The sequence below is a fragment of the Aulonocara sp. 'chitande type north' Nkhata Bay genome, linkage group LG11 (assembly GCF_057382095.1).
Source record: "Aulonocara sp. 'chitande type north' Nkhata Bay isolate Kocher_YH1m ecotype deep benthic linkage group LG11, A_spYH_male_GT1.1, whole genome shotgun sequence".
NCBI classification, from domain to species: domain Eukaryota; kingdom Metazoa; phylum Chordata; class Actinopteri; order Cichliformes; family Cichlidae; genus Aulonocara; species Aulonocara sp. 'chitande type north' Nkhata Bay.
In genome coordinates this window covers 8,633,989-8,655,628 of record NC_141354.1, presented here as the reverse complement: position 1 = coordinate 8,655,628, position 21,640 = coordinate 8,633,989, and the positions used below count along the sequence as shown (strand labels likewise).

Below are 21,640 nucleotides of genomic sequence, written 5' to 3'. Positions count from 1 at the left end.
ACTGGAACTGAAACCTGATAGCAGCGTGTAAAACCCACATGAAGTCAAGGTAATGACAGATATGCACGGGTAAGTTCCATGTAGTCACCGGAGACACAACTGAAAAACGTAGCTCAGATGGTTTAAATAATCAGGACGTGGGCTTGATTTTGTACTTCACCTGCTTCAGTTTGTCTTCTTGGATGAGCTCCAGTGTACATGTCAAAAATGAATCACCAGATGCCCCCTCACACAGGTGTTTCCTTCCATGTAAGCTGCTTCTGAATCCCCCCAGCCATCCATGCAGTCAGTTTATCATTACTTTGAACATGTGAAATTGTTTGTTCTCCTAAAATGAGCCTTTGAGCTACGTTCATGTTCATTTTTCTGTCTGCAGATCATTTTTTTTGTTAGTTTAGCCTTGTCCTCTACAGTATGTTTCCATTATCAGGGTCCTTCTTGGTCAGCCAAGTCAGGGGATAGGGGGTCTTACATAATTCTCCTTTGAGAGCCTAACATGCAGAACCCGAGAGCTTTTGTCTCACTCGACCCTCGTAGCTAATCCAGGCACAAATTACAGGAAGATTACTTCAATCCTCCTGCTGTAAATAGACAGAGAGCCAGGATTGTTTTTGTCTTCATGCCACTTTTGAGTTTTCAGTGCAGTCTTAAGTGCATATTTGTGTGTGTCTCCTCACTTATGAAGCGGTGCGCTCTTACTGTGTCTCTTTTCGAAATTGTGAGCGTGTATGTGCGGGCTTCCTGGAGCGTGAGCTGATCACAGCAGCATCGCTCCCAATCTTGTATAAGACCACCTGGTGAGCATCTGCCTCCTACACCTCCCACCCTGTCCTGCTCCAAACAGCCTCACATCACCTCAGGACTCTGTTGTTTTCCCCTGCTGTTACTCTCTGCTCACAAACTTGTAACTATAGCAGAGAATACAGAGATGGCTGGCAGGCAGCACAAGTTTCAGAAGAACACTCCACGACTTAATGAAAGGCATTTCTGCAGCTTTTTGAAGTCTCTTAGACATTTGCTTTCTTGAACCGCCAAGGTCATGCTGAAGACAATGCAGTTTGAGGTTTCTTTTGTTGTTTGTTTGTTGAAAACATAGCGCCAAAGCTAATGATGTATGGCCAAAACCTCGGATGAGAAATCTTAAGGTACTTTGCTGCTTTATTCTTTATTGTGAGACCATGAGCGACGGTGCGTGTCACACTTTGCTTTGCCAGTGAAAATGTAACGAGCGATGAGATGTGTCAAGAACGCAAAATCGCTGCCAGTGTCTTCACAGAGACACCACTGGTCTAACATCTAAAGTCAAGCTCCGAGATGTCTCACAGTAGCTCAGCGAAAGGGACTTTTATGCCCACTTTCAGAAACAACTTTGACCACCGTTAATCTCACCTCACTCAGGGACTTTTGGTATATACTGGAGCCTGTATTTTAGATTAGAAAATTGCTCCCACACAGATCTCAAAAATAAACAGGGATGGTGAGGGCTAACGAGAGCCAGTTGTGCTCTGCTCCATCCCTGTGGAAAAACAGAAGAAAAGTACGTCTGATGAATATTCTGCTGCTGTGGGGGCTAGGATCATAGCGGCTCAGAGAAAAGACAGACCCCAGGGTGCTTCTGTCTCACTGTGACTTCTCATCATGGTTTTTTCCCCCTCATCTGGCCTTCAAGTTATTGTAAACAGGTACCCTGTAAAATGTTACGAGCCTGGGTGCAGTTGTTTAGGTATATCGGACGGGAGTCGGTATGTTTTCATATTAAGTGCATAAAGGCCATCAGGCGACATTTATCAGCGGTGTTCGAGCTGCCAAGTCCTCCATTTAGCTTTAAAATTTCACTTTTGTAACTCTGCTTATTTAGTTTATCTTGTATCATGTTCATTATTAATGATGGAAGCATTTGGTGATAAAGTCTGTTCAGCAGTGTCTGATTGCAGCCAAGAGATTATGTCGGATGAGCAGAGAGAGTCTGTGTATCATTTCTGAATACTTGCATCATGACGGTCGGGCCGCTTTCCCTCCTTTGTTTGTTTTCACTAACACACTTGTGGTGTTAATCTAGAAATTGTCTTGTGCCGTCTTTTGAACGCTTTGTTACGTTCTGGTCCCGGCAAGTAAATAAACGTAACAAATAGTTTGCCCCACTCACTTCCCACCCACGCACAAACCCCAACAACGACACCTTTTTTAAGTATTTAAGCAGCCATTTATTTTCATCAGCAGTGAGCAATGCCAAAACAATAAACAAAACTCCCTATAAAACAATCCCTAGTCTTCCCTACACCAAAATAAAAAGAAGCCAAAACAAAAGACAAGTCACTTACCTAACTATCTAACGAAAAACAGGAGAAAACTTGTTCAACAAAAGAAAACGGCTTCTCACGCCTACTAGGCTGCGACAGTGAAAGTTATACAGCAAAGGAACAAAAAAAGTGACCGCCACTGGTTAACTTATTTACAATTATTTACATGGCAAGGCTAGAGGTACACGTGAATACTCCAGCCTGCACTACAATGACACAACACACAACTCTGTGACCGAGTCAACAGGGTTCCAAACAGCACTCCCAGGTGACTGTCATCCGGACGTTAAGTACTGGAGGTGGTCCATCAATTATCCAGTCGGAAGGTGTGTAGAGACTCCACCCAGATACCTAGCAGCCACGCCCAGGTGTCCACCTCCTAGGAGAGAAAAAAGGGAAAATACCGCCACCATCCTCCGGTGGGAGGCACAACACCAACAAACACATCACTGGGTCATAACAGTTTCCCCCACCCAAAAAAAATCAAACATCCAACCCCACACAAAGATGTTTGATTTACGACCTAGAGAGGGCATCAGCCATAACATTCTCTAAGCTCTTATATATCGGATCTCAATGTTGAAATCCTGTAGGAGTAAGGACCAACGCATGAGGCGCCGGTTGCTGTTTTAGAAATGTTCTAGAAAAGAAACAGACTGGGTGGTCAATGCCATTTTCATCCTCCTGCACGAGCACTGCACCCGCCCCCAAAACACTGGCGTCCACCTCTGAATCCTTGGCCCCTCAGGAACCGCCCAGGGACACCAAAAGTCTCCAGATTGCTCTTTCGCTCCTCTGCCCACGTCAGTCTGAGCCCATTATCAGATGAGATGTTGTCAAAGAAAAACTTTGCTTTGTCATAGTAGCACTTTGGACCAAAATGATCCTCCCCTGAACTCAGCTGCAGCCCCTCCTTTTCCCTTCCCTCAGAATTCCCATCTTTTAGATTCAGCCCCTCCTGTAACTTCTTCTCAAGCGCCTCCTTAATGAATTGCGCGTTGGAGGAATCAAAATCAAAGTCTGTGTCAAATTTAAGGGTGGGAGATGGAGCATTAGCCACCATCAGCTGGCCTCTTCTGCGGTCCCTATGCCGTCGAGGTCCTTGTCTTTTTCTAGCAGGTGGCCTGGTTTCAGCATTTTGCTGCTGACTGTCCTGAAAAGTGAATCTACTTGGGTCTGATTGCATGGTGGCTTCAGCGACCCTTGTGGTTTGAATATTTGTTCTTCTCGTCCCCTTGGGCTGCCTCCTATTCTGCTGCTGCTGTTGCTGGGATCCACTCGCACCTCTCCTCTGCCTAAATGTCGTTACACTGACGGTTTGAACAGCCTTTGATGTGGCACGATCGAAACCACTGTTATCTGTAAGTGGTATATCGACTACTTCTGGCGACGGAAAAACTGTGCCGCCAGCTAGATCGTTTCCCAAGATGATGTCAATACCTGCAACCGGTAACTGGGGTCGCACCCCAAGCTTAACCTCACCAGACAAAAACTGAGACGAAAGCTGCACCAAGTGTAAAGGAACCCGTATTACACACATCCTAACTCCCCAGGCTAACACATCCGCCCCCACAACAGGATTGAGCTGAAAACGGTAAGACCCCCTCACGAATGAGCGACTGTTTCGCACCAGTGTCTCGCAAAATACTGACAGGAGTCCGCCGATCTTCTCCTATCAAGGAAACAAAGCCGTTTGACACAAACGGCTTAAACTCCTTATCTACTTTATCATTTTCGGGTGCCATCACCTCCCCCCAAGTAGGAGAGTTTGTCTGTAGAAGGTTTATTGGGGAAGGAGATGTACCCTCCCTGGTCATTTCTTTTCTCTTCAGAGCAGGGCAAACCGCAATAAGGTGTCCCTGCTCATGGCAAAAAAAACACACGCGGTTCTCAATGGATGAGGGGATGGCACGGCGGGTGCCCCTTGGAGACCATCTGGGCGGGCTACTGGAAGACGGAAAACTGTGAGCAGGAACCGAAAACACCACTTTGTGTGTCAACACAAACTCATCAGCCCGTATAGCAGCAGCGGCGAGAGTCGTAACCTTCTGTTCGTTTAAGTAGGTTACCACAGTGTCTGGTAGTTGGTTTTTGAACTCTTCCAACGTCACCAATTCACGCAGGTCATTCAAGGTGTTTACTGCTCTAGCATGACACCACTTATCAAACAGAGTTTTCTTTTCTCTGGCAAACTCCACATAGGTCTGGTTGGCGGATTTTTTCCCATTCCTAAATCTCTGCCTGTAAGCCTCTGGCACAAGCTCGTAAGCGCGCAGGACAGCAGCCTTCACCGTATCATAGTCAAAACTGTCCTCCAGAGAAAGAGCGGTGCATACCTCTTGAGCTTTCCCCACCAATCTACATTGGAGTAAAAGAGACCACACATCCTTTGGCCAGTGCAGCGCACCTGCGATACGTTCAAACACTGTGAAATACGAATCCACCTCAGTTTCCCGAAACGCCGGCACCATTTTGATGTGTTTACTCACATCAAAGCCACCACCTGGCATCGGGGCCGGTGGCTGCGGAGATGGCGACTGCGGGGATGATGACTCCGGGGAGGGTATCTGCGGGGATGATGACTCCGGGGAGGGTACCTGCGGGGACGGTGACTGCGGGGCTAACCGAGGTACAGGAGGGCTGGCAGACACAGAGGCTCCCCTCTCTACCTCCAGAGCCCTGATCCTCAAGTGCATAGCGTCCACCTCCAACTGCTGTTTCTTTAGCTCCACCTCCTTAATGCGCAGCGTTAACCGCAGCTCCTCCACAGAAGGGCTAGGTGGAAAAGGGAGATTTTTCAGTGGGGCAGAAACACCAGCAACAGCCCCCAGCTCAACCCCCCCTGCAGGACCCGGCTCACCAAACAACCCCCTGTCCGTCAACTGGACACACAGGAGCTCCCTAAGCTCTTTCTTCTTCGCAGTCAACGGCACAGTCACATCAAAGAATTCAGCAACAAGCAAGAGGTCAGCCTTTTTACACCTGTCCAACTTCTCCGCAGACGGGCTCAGAGTGAAGTCCCCCAACTTAAACTCCATCCTAACACACACACACACACCCCCCACACAAGAAAAAACCGCCAACCAAGAAAACAAGCCACAAAAAGAACCACCAAAGGGACGAGCCCCCAATATGTTACGTTCTGGTCCCGGCAAGTAAATAAACGTAACAAATAGTTTGCCCCACTCACTTCCCACCCACGCACAAACCCCAACAACGACACCTTTTTTAAGTATTTAAGCAGCCATTTATTTTCATCAGCAGTGAGCAATGCCAAAACAATAAACAAAACTCCCTATAAAACAATCCCTAGTCTTCCCTACACCAAAATAAAAAGAAGCCAAAACAAAAGACAAGTCACTTACCTAACTATCTAACGAAAAACAGGAGAAAACTTGTTCAACAAAAGAAAACGGCTTCTCACGCCTACTAGGCTGCGACAGTGAAAGTTATACAGCAAAGGAACAAAAAAAGTGACCGCCACTGGTTAACTTATTTACAATTATTTACATGGCAAGGCTAGAGGTACACGTGAATACTCCAGCCTGCACTACAATGACACAACACACAACTCTGTGACCGAGTCAACAGGGTTCCAAACAGCACTCCCAGGTGACTGTCATCCGGACGTTAAGTACTGGAGGTGGTCCATCAATTATCCAGTCGGAAGGTGTGTAGAGACTCCACCCAGATACCTAGCAGCCACGCCCAGGTGTCCACCTCCTAGGAGAGAAAAAAGGGAAAATACCGCCACCATCCTCCGGTGGGAGGCACAACACCAACAAACACATCACTGGGTCATAACAGCTTCCTTCGGCGAGTTAGGCAACTGCATTGCATCCTGATTATATAAAGAGCTTGTGCTATTGTTGCGATATGGGGTAATTCCTGCACGTCCTCATAGTCACCCCTAACCTAAGCAGTAGATTTGATTGGTGCGACATAATTGTGAGGATTTGGGTTTAGATGGTGGATCTGACGGGGGTGACTGAAGCAATACATCTCCTGTTGAGCTTTAAGGGTGGTATCTGTCAAACTTTTTAAATCATTCTTGATTGCCAGAGATTTGGAGCGGGGCACGGTGGGTTTGGCGAGCTTCTCCAAGGGCCTGGAGTCACACTGGGAAGGCCTCGGGCTTAAACTCAACGTGTTGAGCACACTACTGTAGCCTGCGTAATGTCAGCGCTCTGGATGCTGCTCTGATGTACTAAGCAATGGCAATCTGCATTCTATTTGTAGCAAAATATTTGTAAGCAAGCTAATGTCGTGAGCAGGCATGAGAGAAAAACGTTTTTGAAGTTCAATTATAAAACAGAGGCTTTGGTCGCCACATCTTCCAGAGCCAGGTCTTTGTTGAGAAGCAAACTGTAGTTCCCCAGATGGACTACATTAACTCGCTCTCTTTACAGTTGTTCTTTCCATTCTCCCGCCTTTATCATTTCGCATCTTTGTTTCTGGGCCAGAGCTTTTCCAAACTATAGGGCAGCTGGAAACCAAAGAACATCATCTCTGTATTCATGTTCTTGTCGGTTCATCTTTCCTTTGTTTTTTCAGTTAGGTGTTTCACAAGCCCCTCTTTCATGCTCCTCTGTTTAGACCAGCCATCTCCTCGCTTCTGCCCCAGTCGGTCTTTCCGGATGAAAAGTGTTCCAACTGACCCAGTGCTTTAGGAATGTCAACATGCATAAATTATTACTGTCACCGCAGTGTTTGCTTTCCCCCTGTGAGTCACGTGGCATCAAAGGAGCGAGAGATTCTCTGACATGGTAAGCAAAATATTCCCACATTGTTATTCCTTTGGTCCACACCAATAGATGGAGAAATGGAGTAAGGAGAGATATCTGGGGACCTGGAGCGTGGAAGGAAAAAACAAAATGGTTCGGATATTGTCTCTCGTGTTCCTTTGAGAAACATGTTGCTAAACCCTGGCGGAGTAAACCCACCCACCAGCATTACTGGGTGGAGGGAGCTTGTTAAAATGGCCCCACTTGGCGCCCTGAGCTTTGGAGTACACTGTTTAAAGTACAGTCGACAGTCACGCCGAAGCACTCGGCATCCATTTGCGAGCTCTGGGGTCACGACCTTCCTTTACCTCTTTGTTGTGGTTCAGTTAAAGTGCATAGCAGGTTGCCTTTGTTATTGAAACAAAGTTTAGTGTGCTAAATGACTGCCTTTGATGCCCTTTCTTGTTCTGCATTATGGCGTACAAAGCAGTGACTTCATATTATAAATGTCTTCCCTCCTCTGTTTTCCTCAAGAAAATAAGCAAGTGAGTTGTGGTTTCTAATGGCATGTGGTAAAGTATTATTGTTATTTTGATTAAGATGAGGTATTGCTGCATTGAAGTTTTCCTTCATTGGCACAATAACACAGAGGCCTGCTATCAGCTTTATGCTTCTGGTAAACAAAAGTGGGTAGCACAGCAGGGGCTTAACATATAAACTTTGATGTAGTCAAGATACAGAAGTTAATTTCAATGTAGGCATTTTGCAAGCAAGTAGCTGAACTGAATAGTGCTGTCAGAAAGATTTAGTAATGACTTCCCGTGTTTTTCAATGGGAATTCTACTGGAGTTACAAGAGAACATGGGAAAAATGTGATAAACCATTTTTCTGCTAAAAATGCATGAAAAGTGGCTCAGTTCCCTAAGCTGACCTCACCTGGCTGCTATGGCTACTGCAACAGCCTGTCATTCACTGGAGGAATTCAAGCTGAAGCATTTCACTAATAAATCAAGAAATCTCTGTATGCCTCTCTGTGTGCTCTACACATATCTCATCAACCATTCATCCAGTCTGCTTCAAACGTGGCCAGTGTATTGCTTGGGGATAAAGGAATTTTAGTCTCATTTAGTGCTATTTTTGTGGGTTTTTATCCTGTTGCACCATTTCAGTCTGGGAACTTTTGGGAATCCTTGTATTATAAGAACCTGAATGTAGTCGGACTACAGTTTGGATATGTGGCTATTAAATGGGCCGTCTTGAAAGGAATAATAGTCACCTTTGTTACTTGGATCGTATTTATTTTATTCTTTCCTGTCGACTACCATGGACTTCCCTACCATCTTAAAAATCCAGATTTTCATGTTCTCTGATCCCTGATCCCGAATGGCAACTTTCTTTTCATTCATCTGGAAAGCATCAACTGCATATGTGATATTCAAATGTAAAAAGTATGCTGTCATATTTGACTAGCCAGCCAGCACTGTGAACGGGTGGCATTTGGATGATGTGACACTTGCTTCCGAGTCTTAGCCTTTCTTTAGCAAGCTGTTCTGAGTTACACTGATAGAAATGGGGTCAGGAGTCACACAGATGCACTGTGATATGATTGGCACTCAGGAGACTCATGGTTTCACACTTTGGGGATTATCCTTCATTTTCCAGAATGCTCTGCCTGGAGACTCTGATGGGATGACCTCACGATTGGCTGGTGGGGGTTCGGGTGTGGAGGGATGTGTATGTGTGCGTAGTTGCACGTTCATGATCACGATCACCTAAGTCCAGAGGAAGATTGCATTGGGATCTGGAAAGAGCGTTTCCAGTGAAGCCATTATATAATATAATAGAAAGTAATAGCTGGAAAAGGGGATTCCAGCTGGGACTGGTCCTGTAGTTACAGTCAATGTTTGTATTTTAAATTTATTGCCCTCAATAATTGAATAAATTGGTATAAAGTTAATGCATATAGAGGTATATGTTTTCTTTGTATACATGCTGTTTTTTTCCAGTTAGTAGGTACAATAGGGATCTAACTAAGCTGCAAGAAGAAGAAGCAGCAAGTTAAAGTGATTGAATAGCCACTGACTTCATGTGTGTTTATGCGTACATGTTTGTGAATACACTGATTGAATGCACGAACTTATGAACACTGTGCATTTGGCACGTTTTTTCATTGTCTCTCTTCCTGCGTGGCTCTGATTGTGTTCCCCATCATCCCTTATTCCACTTGTAAGCACATCTAAATATAGACCAAAAATTTGCTTAGGGGGCACTCTGCTAGTAGTGGTGGTTAAAGAGAAGATGGGGTATTTGCTGTAATTGTAAATGCATGTGTACAGCCTACGTTTGGGAAGGGAGAAAAGCATAAAGAGCGTCTGGCAGGTTCTGCTGGCTCGCTCTTTCCCAGCTGCTATGCAGCTTATTTGTCCCTTCCAATGTCGGGTGCTCCTCGGAGGGGATGTTTTGCCTTTGCTGAATACCTTTTCAAATACCTCCTTACCTCAATGCAAGTTTCACTCGCTTAACTTAACACACATGGAGACAAGTCCAGGCCCTTTCTGCCTTCTCTCTCCTCCTCATTGCTTGGAAAGTCTGACATTTCTACAGAAAAGAAATGCACACATCCTGTCCTCATTATGGCAGAGAAAGGAAGGGGATCTGGCTAGGCCAATCCTATGGAAGCCCCACACATGAGCCCAGTTGAACAGAACAGGCAGGCAGGCATGCTGCTGCGTTTTATATGGCTCTTGTTCTTAGCCTTTGATGACACTGTTTAGAATAGGAAATATCTAATAAGTCAAGTATTCTGTCTAATGTGCTGCCAGTGGGTTTAGTGTTTGCCTGGAGGTCTTGAAACACTATCTCCGCCACAGCAATAATATACATTTAAAATTCTCATTGGAGTGTGTGGAAGGGAGTGATGCAGAGAAAGAGAGGGGGCAGCTGAGAGTACATGCTGTAATAGCAACCATGTGCAGACTGGAGCAGATGAGGGTGGGAGAGAATGGGACACACCTTGGGTCTGTCTCCTGTGTTTTACAATTCATCATGTTTCAAAAGACAGCAGTAGCTAATCGAAACTGACGTTGTTCCTGTTTACATGGATGGGAAACACTGGGGATAGGCCTCAGTCATGGTGTAACTGTGGTGTTGGAACTGGTGAGTAACTGACTACTCATGCTGCGTCTAACAAACCTGTAGAGTATAAGAGGAGGGATTTTTTTGATGTGAAGTAGTGGTCAAACACACCAGACCCACCTTATATGCTTACATGAGACCTGTTTGCATTCTTTCATTTTTTCTTACGTCAGCCTCTGCTCCACTTTAACAAAGTGCTTCTGTGTGTTGTGATCAAAACAGTTTTTCTTAGCATCTAGAAATGTTTCCACACATTTGGGAATTTTTTCAAAAAGTCAAATCATTTGGATATTCCAGCTATATATGTCAGTTCTGGAAACATGTCCAGCAAGTGATTTGGTAGGTAGCTAATGGCAGCTTCTTTGTAGCCTTGGAAGATGGCATTCTTTGGTAGCAGAATAAAGATGCCTGTTTTCATTGTCACTTGAAATCCAGCAACAGATTTATATCATCTGTCACTGCAAGCTTTTTATTGCCACAACGGCTGGAACCCTCCCGACATCCGTTAGCTGGAGCCAAGCATAAAATCTCAGCTGCTTCATACACAATACCACAGTAACTACACAAAACATTTTGATTTTCTGGGGTGAGGCTCTTTTTTTGTAGACATTTCCAATATTGTAAGAAGTGCAAAATGATTTTTAGACCACAGTAAAAAGTCCCAGAGCATGCCTTTAATGTCTCTGTGGCTGTACGATGCTTCCCTTCTTTGGTCAATTTGTCCATGGATTCAATCAAATGAGTTATTTGATTTGTGTTCTCTCATAAAGCCAGGACCAACACAAGAAACTGATTTATAGATTAAAAAAAACAAAACAGCAAATGTTCTCCAGTTTCATTTGCTTCCCTTATCTCCATGGTGATGCTAACACACCAGCTTGCTTTGGTTTGAGATAAGGTCATGTCTTTTATTGCAAACAGACTTCTCTTTTTTAAACCATAATTTTTTATCATAAAGTGGTAATTATTATTGTGTATTTACACTCTTTACCTTATAATTTCATGGCTTGCACAGGTTAGTAGCCATACTGCTTACGTTAGCTGCTGGTAGCTGTTATCAATTTACAAAAAGCAAACATGATAAAGCTAAGATACATTACCTAGACTTTTATGGTTTTCTTTCTTTGCATGTCAGTGAACAACAGGTCCGCCCTTACAAGGGTGGGGGTACTAGTACATCCATTAATCCATCCATCCTCCTCTGCTTATCCAGTTCAGTTGGTTTGCATTCATTCTAGTGATGGATTTTACACTTTTGAAAAATAGCATTTTGGTCTTTTTCAACAGTTTTTTAGGAAGTGCATCAGTGATGGTGCACTGCTGTTTTACTAATCTTTTAATCGCCTTAATTTTCTGCAAACCTTGTTGTGCTCTGGTCAGAAACACAAAACACAAAAGCTTTTTTTCCTTTCTTTTTCCCTCCTATTCTCGTCCTGCTAATGCTAATAACCTTTGCACTTTTTTTTTGTGCCAAGAACATATGCATCTGTGTCAACATGGCTTTCCCTTCAATGTTTTTATATACAGCTGCGTCGGCATGAGCAGACGCGAGGTGGTCGAGACCCCGTAGCGGGCGCTGACTCTTCATCGCGGCACAGTGGGACTGGACAGGACAGCGGCTTCGGCAGCGACAGCGCTCGCATCCGTATTGTGCAAATAGAGCAACAAAGCGGGGCCAGTCACCACTGCATTGCCAGACCCTCCCACAAGTCCACCATTACCAAGAACCTAAGCTTTATCCCCTTTGACATCTTTCTCACCGCTAGTAGGCTGTCTGTGATGACCTATGCTTGCTCCAGCCCTCCAAAGGCAATTCCCTCTCTGTCGGATACTCCTGGCACACCGGAAAAGATGCAGCCTGCGGATAAGGTAAATAATAAAAGCTTGTCACATGGAAGCTCTTGCACGCATCAGTTTCTGGATCTCTTTGTTATCCACGTGTCTAGAATTATAATAGAAAACATGTACAATAGAATGCAGTATTATTATGTTATTATAAGAGTTATCATGTTTGAGTTTTACAGCAGGTTGATTTTGTACAGTTGTCTAATTGAAAATAGAATTTGTAATTATTTTGTGTGTCTGATAAAAGTAGTTTCATACAGTCTAAATGATAACAATTCAATTTCATATACTCAATTTAATATAGTGCAACATGGACCATCAGTGCTCATCTATCCACATAATAACATTAATATACTGTGTGTGTATTTATGCTGATAAATCATTCCCACAGTCTAAGCAGATGTGGAACTCAAAGACATCTGGGCACCAGTTCAACATAAGCCCACTCGAGATAGAAAAGCAAACAAATAACCGTGTTGTGCATTTGGAGCTGATAAATTAAACTTGCTCACATCTACACAAAGTGCACATTATGTTTTTTGGTTCAAGTTTTTATAAGCAGCACCAAACAGCCCAATTTGATATGTATAAGGTCAACAGACCCAAAGTAAGATCCTCAAATTCCAGTGATTTCATAGAGATAGATTCCTTTTTATCTGATTCAGGTTGGAAAGAGTGCCCTCAACCAGCCTGAGACCAGCCTCCAGTCTGAGTCACATTCAGCCTCGGCATCCCCAACTCCAGATCTGCCTCCAGCTACCCAGAGTTCACTTGCTGGCTTGACTGCTGAGGACATCCTCAACAGCAACACCTCCCAGCCGGCCTCTCCACTGCTGAGAGGCAGCCTGCTCTCCCTGGATGGCCTGCCTACTCCGACACGCTCCTCAGCCCGTCAAGCACTTGGTGTAACCATAGTTAGGCAGCCTGGGAGAAGAGGGGCTGGTGACCAGGTGTTGGAACCCCTCTTGTACCTACAGGTGATGCAACCTTCTGCCCTTCTCAGCTGTCACCACCGCAAACAGAGGATGGAGCTGTCTGTGTTTGATGTGTCCTTAAGAGGAGTAGCTGCTGACTACAAGTGTCTAGGTGAGAGAGATAAATATGTTCCTGGGGATGGCTGGGGATACTTTTAAAGGGTAAATGGATTTGAATTTTGTTATTAAACTGTAGATCCTGGACAAATTGACTTCCATCTCCTCCCATGAGTCATATTCACTCAAACTAATAAATGTGAAACTTCCTGATGTTGACATGTATGACCTTTTATTTTTCTATTCAAGTTTTTATGTGCCTCGTTTTGTTCAGACCCGGGAAAGACTCTACCAGAATCTCTGGACTACAATGTGTTTTGGCTGCAGACAGTAGCAGGAGAGGTGGACAGTAAAACGGGGATTCCTCCCCCTCTGCTCTGCCTCCAGATTAAAGATTTCTTAAATGGACCAGGTGGGAATCGTGCACACACGCACACACTTTTGTATACTCATGCAAAAAAGGCGGGTGGGATTTAACAAAAGGGGGCAGTTTTTGGGGGGGTTTTTTACACTGGTCCCGGTAGGTTTGGATGGCTTCTTTCCCTCAATATATGCAATCATCATTCTGTATTTACTTGGATTTAAATTTGTTTGATGATTCCAAACATTTAAGTGGGACAAATATACAAAAATCAGGGGCTAAATACTTTGTCACAGCGCTGTATTTTAGTTAAAACAACAACATGCTTCATTTTTAGCACTGACTTGCACAACATCCTCTGGTGTATAATACCATCCAAAAATCCAGTTTCAGCTCTGGGTTCATTTTAGTCACTTTACCTTTATCCATAAGTTCTTGTTTTTCTTTCTGTGTTTAGTCTTATAACAGCAGTTCAAACAGCAATTTCACAGCCAGTTTTCTATATACTGCACACGAGTAAACACACATGTGAGCAAATTATAAGTAACCTTATGGATGTTTGCTTCAGAAAGCCACTGATATCGCAGGTGTCCGTTTCTTTGAACAGTACAATACAATCCCCTGTGGGTTTAAGCGTGTAGTCTCATGCTTCTTTGAATTTGCCTGTCACTGTGTTTGGTTCTCTATTTTTAGGTTGATATGATATCCATATGAGTAGCTTTAAGCTAAGGTTTTTGACCTAAGGGTGTGGTTGACATTCTACACAAATACAAGAGCAATAAATAAAAGTGTGAGTGGGCCTTTGAGTCTCAGTGTGCACAACCTTTTTATCCCTGTGAGCGTGTGTAGGCGCAGAACATCATCCAGAGTTCAGCTCCCTGAACCCAGGCCAGATGTTGCAGATGCATACTCACTGACACCGTCTTTCTTCCACATGCATACAATCATGAACATATACTGTGTGTGTATACAGGGAGCACAGGATGGACTGGAGGTGTTATTGATAATAGTTTAGCAAAGCATATCACTCCCTTGCTCCCACACACTTTACTTCCTGCTGTCAGCTGAAAGCCCTTAGCTGCTCTGTCCACCTGGAGGCCCACAACACAATACAATGCAGCTCTATGTACACCCCAACAATCACACAGTACAAGCAAACACAACCAGATCCATCAGTGACACCACTAACCAATGAGTGAGACCTTTGCACTAGTCCAGATTGCATAACTGTTTTAACAGATTTTAAGGTATATGGTAATAAATGATACTTCACAGTATGTACATTAAGGAGTGGAAAGAGAGTGTCCTACAACATTGGTATGCTTTAATCTGCCTGTGGAAAAGGGTAAGGAAGAGGAGCAGTTATCGCTCAGGTGCATAGTGGATTAAATAGATTCAGTTTATTTGGTTATTAAAAAGTGTATATGGCTCAGTGTTGATTTATTTATAGAAGCCCTGTCCTTTTCACTGAACAGAGTTATATCTCTAATGATAATTATACTGTAGTTATATCTGATGCCTGAGTGCAGCTGAAGTGGAGATTTATTTATTTATTAACCTTTATTTAACCAGGAAAAGTCCCATTGAGATTAAAAACCTCTTTTGCAAGGGAGTCCTGGCCAAGAGGCGACAACACGTTGAAATTACAAAGTTACATACATATTATAAATAACAATTACATTTTAAAAACATTTTTCTCTGGCTCTCTCAATCTGGACTTAAAAGCATTTAATGAAATAAGATCTGCTATCTTCCAGTCTTTTTGCATCATGTTCCATGTGAAAGGGGCAGCATAAGTAAAAGCCCTCTTTCCCAGTTCAGTTCTGGCAAATGGAACATTGAGCAATAAAAGATCGCTTGAACGCAGGCTGTAAGAAACAGTACTTCTCCGTGTGAGCAGATCGCAAATGTAGGTGGGCATTTGTCCAAGCAGGGCCTTATAAATAAAGATGCACCAGTGAGCAAACCTCCTGGAGGACAACGAAGGCCATCCCACTCGAGCGTACAGATCACAACAATGGGTCAAGGCCCTACAGTTTGTAATAAACCGTAAGGAGGCATGATAAACTGAGCCAATCTTATGAGATGCCAATAATGTGAAATTACAGTCAGGTGTTTCCCTTGAACTAATAAAGAGATGAGCTATCTCTCTCTCTCAGTAGGATTAGCTGCATCACAATCACTCACATTCATTCTCTTTACACACACACACACACACACACACACACAAAACCATACCACATGACTCAGACAGGATCCAGGCTCAGTGTGAGGTTGCTCCGGGTCAGGCTCTGCTGGAAATTTCGAGAATTGACCACACATGCTACTGGTTCTTCCTCACCCCTTCAACCACATAGTCACACACTCCGACACATGCATCCATACACACACTTTCAGCTTTGTGTTGTTTAGTTGGATAACTCTCTGGGGAAGATAATTATCGTCTTCAAGGTCGGGGGAGAAAAGGAAGAAGTTACACAGAGCAGAAGAATCCCAATACCGGAGGTTGTTTTTCTAGAAGACCCTTATTCACAAAATATTTGGACGGGACGCTGACAAATTATTTTCTAATTCATAAATGAATCACTAAGTAGTTCAAGAAATGCCTTGACTTGGATTGACTAGCTGAAAACTGGATTATGAAGAACAAACGCATTTAGCATTTTATTCATTTGTCCTTCTGTTGTTTTTACACGTGATTTATTTGTGTGTAAGTCTCTGTAACTATGTGGGTGCTGCTATGTGTATCATGTTTGGCAGCCCCTACTTTAATTTGACAGTTCTTCACATTTAATTTATCTCAGCCCAGCACAGACGGAGAGAAGACAGCCGTGAGGCCACATCTTGCTGTGTGTTTACAGCAATATGCTCGCAATTTCAGCAGCATTTATTCAGCAAGACCAATCAAAGCGGCCCTCCCAAGGATGCTGAGTGGGAAACACTTGTAACATGTGTACTGTAAACTGGATGGTGTTTCAGCATTGACCCCCACTCAGCAGCTGCTCATCAAATACATGCGCGCGCTCACATAAACATAACTAATGCCGATGCTTACAGAACGTCAGCCTTTTCAGAACTACTTGAGTTCAAGGTTTGACCAGCGGAGACATAGACGATAAAGTCCTGAGTGGATCGGGGTTTTTTTCCAACACGAGCAGCAACCAGTGAGCACACAAATACGCATACTTTCCCTCCCTGCTCATTTTTTGTTAGTCATGTCCAGAATCGTAACTGCTACCACTCGAAGTCGAGATCCGCCTTTCCTCTGTAAAGAAGGAGCAGGTGATAGATTAGCTTGAACAAATTGGAAACACTGCTCTCTGTCCCTGGTTTCTGTCAAACCAGAGTTCGTAGAAATGTTGTCATTTACTGTATACAAGGGTGTGCCCCTCCGAACCATCCAGACCCTCTCTGATTCAAGTCATCTGAGTGACTTTTTTGTAATGTTGGGAAGCAACAGGTACCCCCCAAAATATTGTTTGCACTTTCAAACCCAGAAAGAAACACATGCCCTTCACATACAGGTCCCGCGTAATTTGACACATTGCCACCTGTGTCGGACACAGGCTTTCCACTGTCAAGTGTCAAGCATGAAAGTCAGCTAGAGAATTCAGAGGGGAGGGGGTGGGAATGAAAACAATGTTTCTGGTAGTTACGCATAATCACATATACCAACGCCAGGTTCAAAGTGGGGACAGCATCACACGTGACCTCGCCAAAAAGCCACAGTAACCTGGGTAGTAAAACGTATTTGATCTCCCACACTACTTTGCAGAGGGGTGTGTGTGTTTGTGCCTGTGTGTATACCTCTGTTAGACCTTGATCTTCCACTTTCTCCAGTGCTAATAGAGGCTGACACCTGAGAAGGGCCAGTCTGTGAGTCCCTGCAGCCTGTTCACATTAAGGCCTGTTATTTAAAAGTATGCGAGCACCACCTTTCAGCCTTCAGGCTGGACGTTTGCTCTTTGCACAAGCCTTCTACTGACAGTCGCCAGTTTAAAATATTTGTTACATTCAGGGCAAACATCAGTGTTTTCAGCTAAATCATTCGTATATGTGAATCTCATTGCTGTTAATGTACTTTTTTTCACCACATTTCTTTCAATATTTATATTTCTTGCCTTAAAAAAAAAATCCCAGTCACCCATGGCCCCTGCTGGCACGCTGCTGGCAGTTTAAAATAAGAGTGACATTTATGTTTTTCCTTCACTTTACAGTATATATGGTTGAGGGAAGGCTTTATCGGATGTCACATCTTAATCCATAAATACAGAATTTACACTTCAGTCTGTAAAACCTAAAAGCCTTTCTTTCCCTCTTGAGGTTAAAGTTTCCTCTTTTTATGTCATCTTTGCCTAGTGAAATCACATGTTCCTACATCTGTCTCTGTTTCTCACAGATGATCAGCTCTAGAAAAGAAAAAAAAACACGTTTTGTTCGATATGTGGAAATTTGATAAACTTCTGCAAAAAAACACTGGAGGCTGTACAGATGCTGTGGCTGTCTCTTCACAGTACTAAACCCCGATAGATAGCAGTGGCCTGTAATCATTTCACACTATAAAAAGGAGGAAACTTACTCTTTTTCCCACTATTCCTTAAGGAATACTTAAATATAGAAATGGACATTTAATATTTAACAATAAATATTCATACATTATGACATCCTGGTTACGAGCAGGAGGGAATTTATTCACTCTTCTTTAAAATCTAACTTTTCTTTAAAAGTATATACAGTTAATGCACAGTTTAGTGGAATATTTTATTCATCATCGTTATTTAAAAGGTTAGTACCTTATTTCAGACATGGGCCTTACATGCAAGAGGATAACTATAACCATGAGTTCCAGTCTAAAAAGTCTGGGTTATAGTTAGCCGTATCGACTTGCACTACTCAGTTTGATTTGGTGAGTTTCAGATTAGTGAAAAAAATAGAAATACCTTGCCATCACTTCAGATCTGCCGTTGGTGGGGGGATAGGACCGGTAGGGTGTAGAAAGGAACTTTGGAGTGAGTACAATGATAATGAGTACCAGGTCTCCATGTGCCGGGAGCCAGGCCATGGCACTAGCTCTGGCTGGTTGATCAGGGACATCTTTACTTGATTACAGGGATGGGTTGATTAGGTTGTGGGTGGAGGAAGAGTAAAAGATAGAAATGACTGAGCAAGAGAGAAGAAGCAGAAAGATGGCTTACATGAAACAGACGGGGAGAAAATGGATTGGTGAAGTAACATGGGAAGGGGAACAGAGGAACCTGGATGAACAGCTGCATACAGCTATTTATTTCACCACTGTAAAGTTTCCTGGTGATAAGTCAAGTGGAAATGATAAGCTACATTGCACAGCAAATTCCACCTATCCTTCCTCCAGCTCGTCTCTGCAGTTATCCTTCCATTTGACCATGTGCTTTACTTCCGCTGAATTAAAAGAGAAAGTATCCCGAAGGCAGATTCAGTCTGTGTGTGTGTGTTTTGGCCTTTCACGCTTGGCAGTGTTCCCGCTCATGTCATTTAGTGCTCTTACCTGGAGAGGAGGTAGACAGGGGGCCTAAAACCCTTAAGAGGCTGTAAACACTGGGCTCTTGATGAGACCATGAAAAACAGCTGCACTAGTTTTGGTTTGGGGTTTTTTTTTGTGGGGGGGGGGGGGGTTGCTTCCCTCTCCCATCATCATGAGCAAGTGGAAAAATGGGATAATGGAAGTGGTGTAAAACGGCATTGAGTTAATTCATGTGTCTCTGTATATTCCAGTCAAGTGTTTGAAGGCTGCAGAGCACCAGAGAGTGAGAGAGAGATTGAACAGGAGAGAGTGGTCTCAGATTTACGCGGCTGGCACGGAGAAAACATTCTCTTCTGCTATTCCGCAGTGTCACATTAGGATGTTACAACGAGACAATCAGGAATTTGTGCGTGCATATGTGTCCATCTAAGACGAGGAGAAGAAAGAGATTGAGACTGGACCCAGCTGTCCTTTTAACAGTTTGCATGCAAAGTTGAGTGATTAGAAGAAGAGAGAAGTTTGATTTATGAGACACAGCACCATTTAGTATCCCATGGGTCGGTCAGATAGCTGAAAATCTGCTCAGTGGGACATTGATGAAGCCTGCCTTGTCTTAAAGCCCCCAAATGGATTTTATCCCATTTATGTTTTTCCAAATTTCAACAGCAGGTTTTAAAGACCAAAGACCACAGCCAACAGTGAATTTATTCAATTTTAGTTCCCATTTTGACATAGTTTAAGAGGCCCTGCTCTACAATTGGATAATTCTAAATTGTTACTATATTATAAATATATATATATATATATATATATATATATATAAACACATATACATATATATGTGTGTGTGTGTGTGTGTGTGTGTGTGTGTCTATATGCAAACAAAACAGATTCCCATAGAGATCTAGTTAGTCTGTTTCCATCAGGATGTATTTTTGTTTTTTCTGACTAATAAGTTGTGTTTTTATTACCTGCTCAAACACTTTGCTCTCTCTGCTTCCAGCCCAGTTTTCTGTATCACTCAGCACTTCATAAATATAAGTCAGGATGTGCACAAGCACATGTCCACAGAGGGCGTTGTTGTTTGTAAAGTTTGCTAACAGCACAGATTGACTAACACTCTTTAATTTTGTTTTGTTTTTTTTGCTTTGTTGTCTGTCATCTGCTTTTTTTTCTCTCCACAGCTGAACTGAACATGGAGCTATCACGTCCCTTGAAAATCAGTCCCACTTTGGCAAAGCTGGAGCAGGCCAAAGCTTACCAGAATAAAATCCTACCAAACTATACATGGGACAGCTCAAGTAAACCACCGTCTGCTTCCTCCACCCCTCATTCTTCCCCTGCAAAGACACTTCACAGGGCCTTTCCTCCTCGTGCAGACAAACAGCATCAGGCCTCAGCCCTGGGTAAAGCCAGCAGTGTTGGGGCGCTGGCACTCACCTTTCACAAGGTTTCTCTTCGGACTGCCCAGATTTTAGTGGTTATGGAGACTGACACTCATCCAATGAGGCCCAGCATGACAGTATCAGTGTCTGCCATGGCAGGAAGTCTGAACATGAAGCCAGGGTCTAGGATAGAAGGTGAGTAAACCTGTTTTATTGGGGGGGGATTATTACAGGTCAACTTAACAGGGACCAGCAGTGAATGTACATGTAATGTTTTCTCTAATATCCAAGCAAGGTATCTTATGATGGGAAGCGCATTTCAACATGACCATGAAAGCTTCACTAAGTTGTCTAAGGCGGACTAATGACTTCTAGGATTTTGAAAAATCTTTCAAAGTGATTTTTTGTTTTGAACCACACACCTCTCTCTCTGAACTGATCCCACAAACTGTTGAAGGGAGGTGAATAAACAGGAAACAATGAGGGAACTTGTGCTGTTCCTTGAATATGAATGGGGAATACATTGTTAGCTGTTACACAGCTCAGACTAGAACGAAGCATCTTCCTCACGCTGCTTCTTTGGGGGAGGAAGGAACAATAAACAATCCATCGAGTGCTCAGGGCACGGATCTCCATGAGTGCTGCCTGCTGTGCTTCTGGCAGCAACCACAGTTCATATATTGTGTGTCATTTGTTTCCCTCCAGAGGAAGGGATGATGGCTTGATGCAGCAGCAGGGGTGGTGACAATGCCAGTGAAAGATGTTTAACTGTAATACTCTTGTGTCTGTGGCCAGTAGGACACTTGCTCCTCAGGGGACTGGACACTACTTTCCAGCCCCCTGAAGCCTACATTGTTGAAATCTACATTGCACTCTGTCGTTGTGAAGACCGGGAAGGCCGGCAGTGGTTCTTACAGTGGGACTTTGTGGGGAAGGCAAAGGTCAAAAGCATCACCGTGCTTCTTCCTCAAGTCACTACCCTGCACAGTGGTTACTGCCTCTCCTAAACTACTCCTTAGCACGTGAAAGCTCATATGGGGAATCCATATTGACTTGCTTGTCAAGCAGGCTGGAGAGATTGAACTACAGTGATTTCTCTCCTACTATGGCCAGGCCTATGATACAGCCATAGTCCTACATTGAAACCCAGAAACCTAGAGAATAAGCTCAATAACAACACATATCTTCTCCCAAGTTGTAGTCATCCAGTGGGAGGCTTATGTCCTGAAACAATTCAACCTAATAAGCTGGGATCAGGGTGACCATATTAGTACATGGAGGCTTTCAAACATGCCATTTTACTTGGGAAGGATGGCTCCTTGATGTGAATGTGAATTGATGGTTTAAGTGGTGATGATG

At 43.6% G+C, this 21,640-nt stretch overlaps 2 protein-coding genes across 4 annotated transcripts in view; one reads left to right on the top strand and one right to left on the bottom strand.

Annotated features, from left to right (window-relative positions):
• Positions 1 to 21,640, top strand: part of vps13b (vacuolar protein sorting 13 homolog B) — a 301,321-nt gene that overhangs the window by 202,672 nt on the left and 77,009 nt on the right. For all 3 annotated transcript variants that reach the window (XM_086310380.1, XM_086310381.1, XM_086310379.1), the window contains 4 exons: positions 11,687 to 12,028; positions 12,670 to 13,090; positions 13,310 to 13,447; positions 20,081 to 20,476. In XM_086310380.1, the coding sequence (XP_086166506.1) occupies positions 11,687 to 12,028; positions 12,670 to 13,090; positions 13,310 to 13,447; positions 20,081 to 20,476 (1,297 nt within the window). The remainder of the gene's footprint in view (positions 1 to 11,686; positions 12,029 to 12,669; positions 13,091 to 13,309; positions 13,448 to 20,080; positions 20,477 to 21,640) is intronic.
• Positions 2,181 to 3,864, bottom strand: LOC147318444 (uncharacterized). Its single transcript, XM_086310378.1, has one exon. It carries the CDS (start codon positions 3,838 to 3,840, stop codon positions 2,977 to 2,979), a length of 864 nt encoding a protein of 287 aa, XP_086166504.1. The 5' UTR covers positions 3,841 to 3,864; the 3' UTR covers positions 2,181 to 2,976.

Bases quoted from the DNA above. Each gene is read 5' to 3' on its own strand.
- LOC147318444 (XM_086310378.1), bottom strand. From the start codon at position 3,840: ATGTGTGTAATACGGGTTCCTTTACACTTGGTGCAGCTTTCGTCTCAG.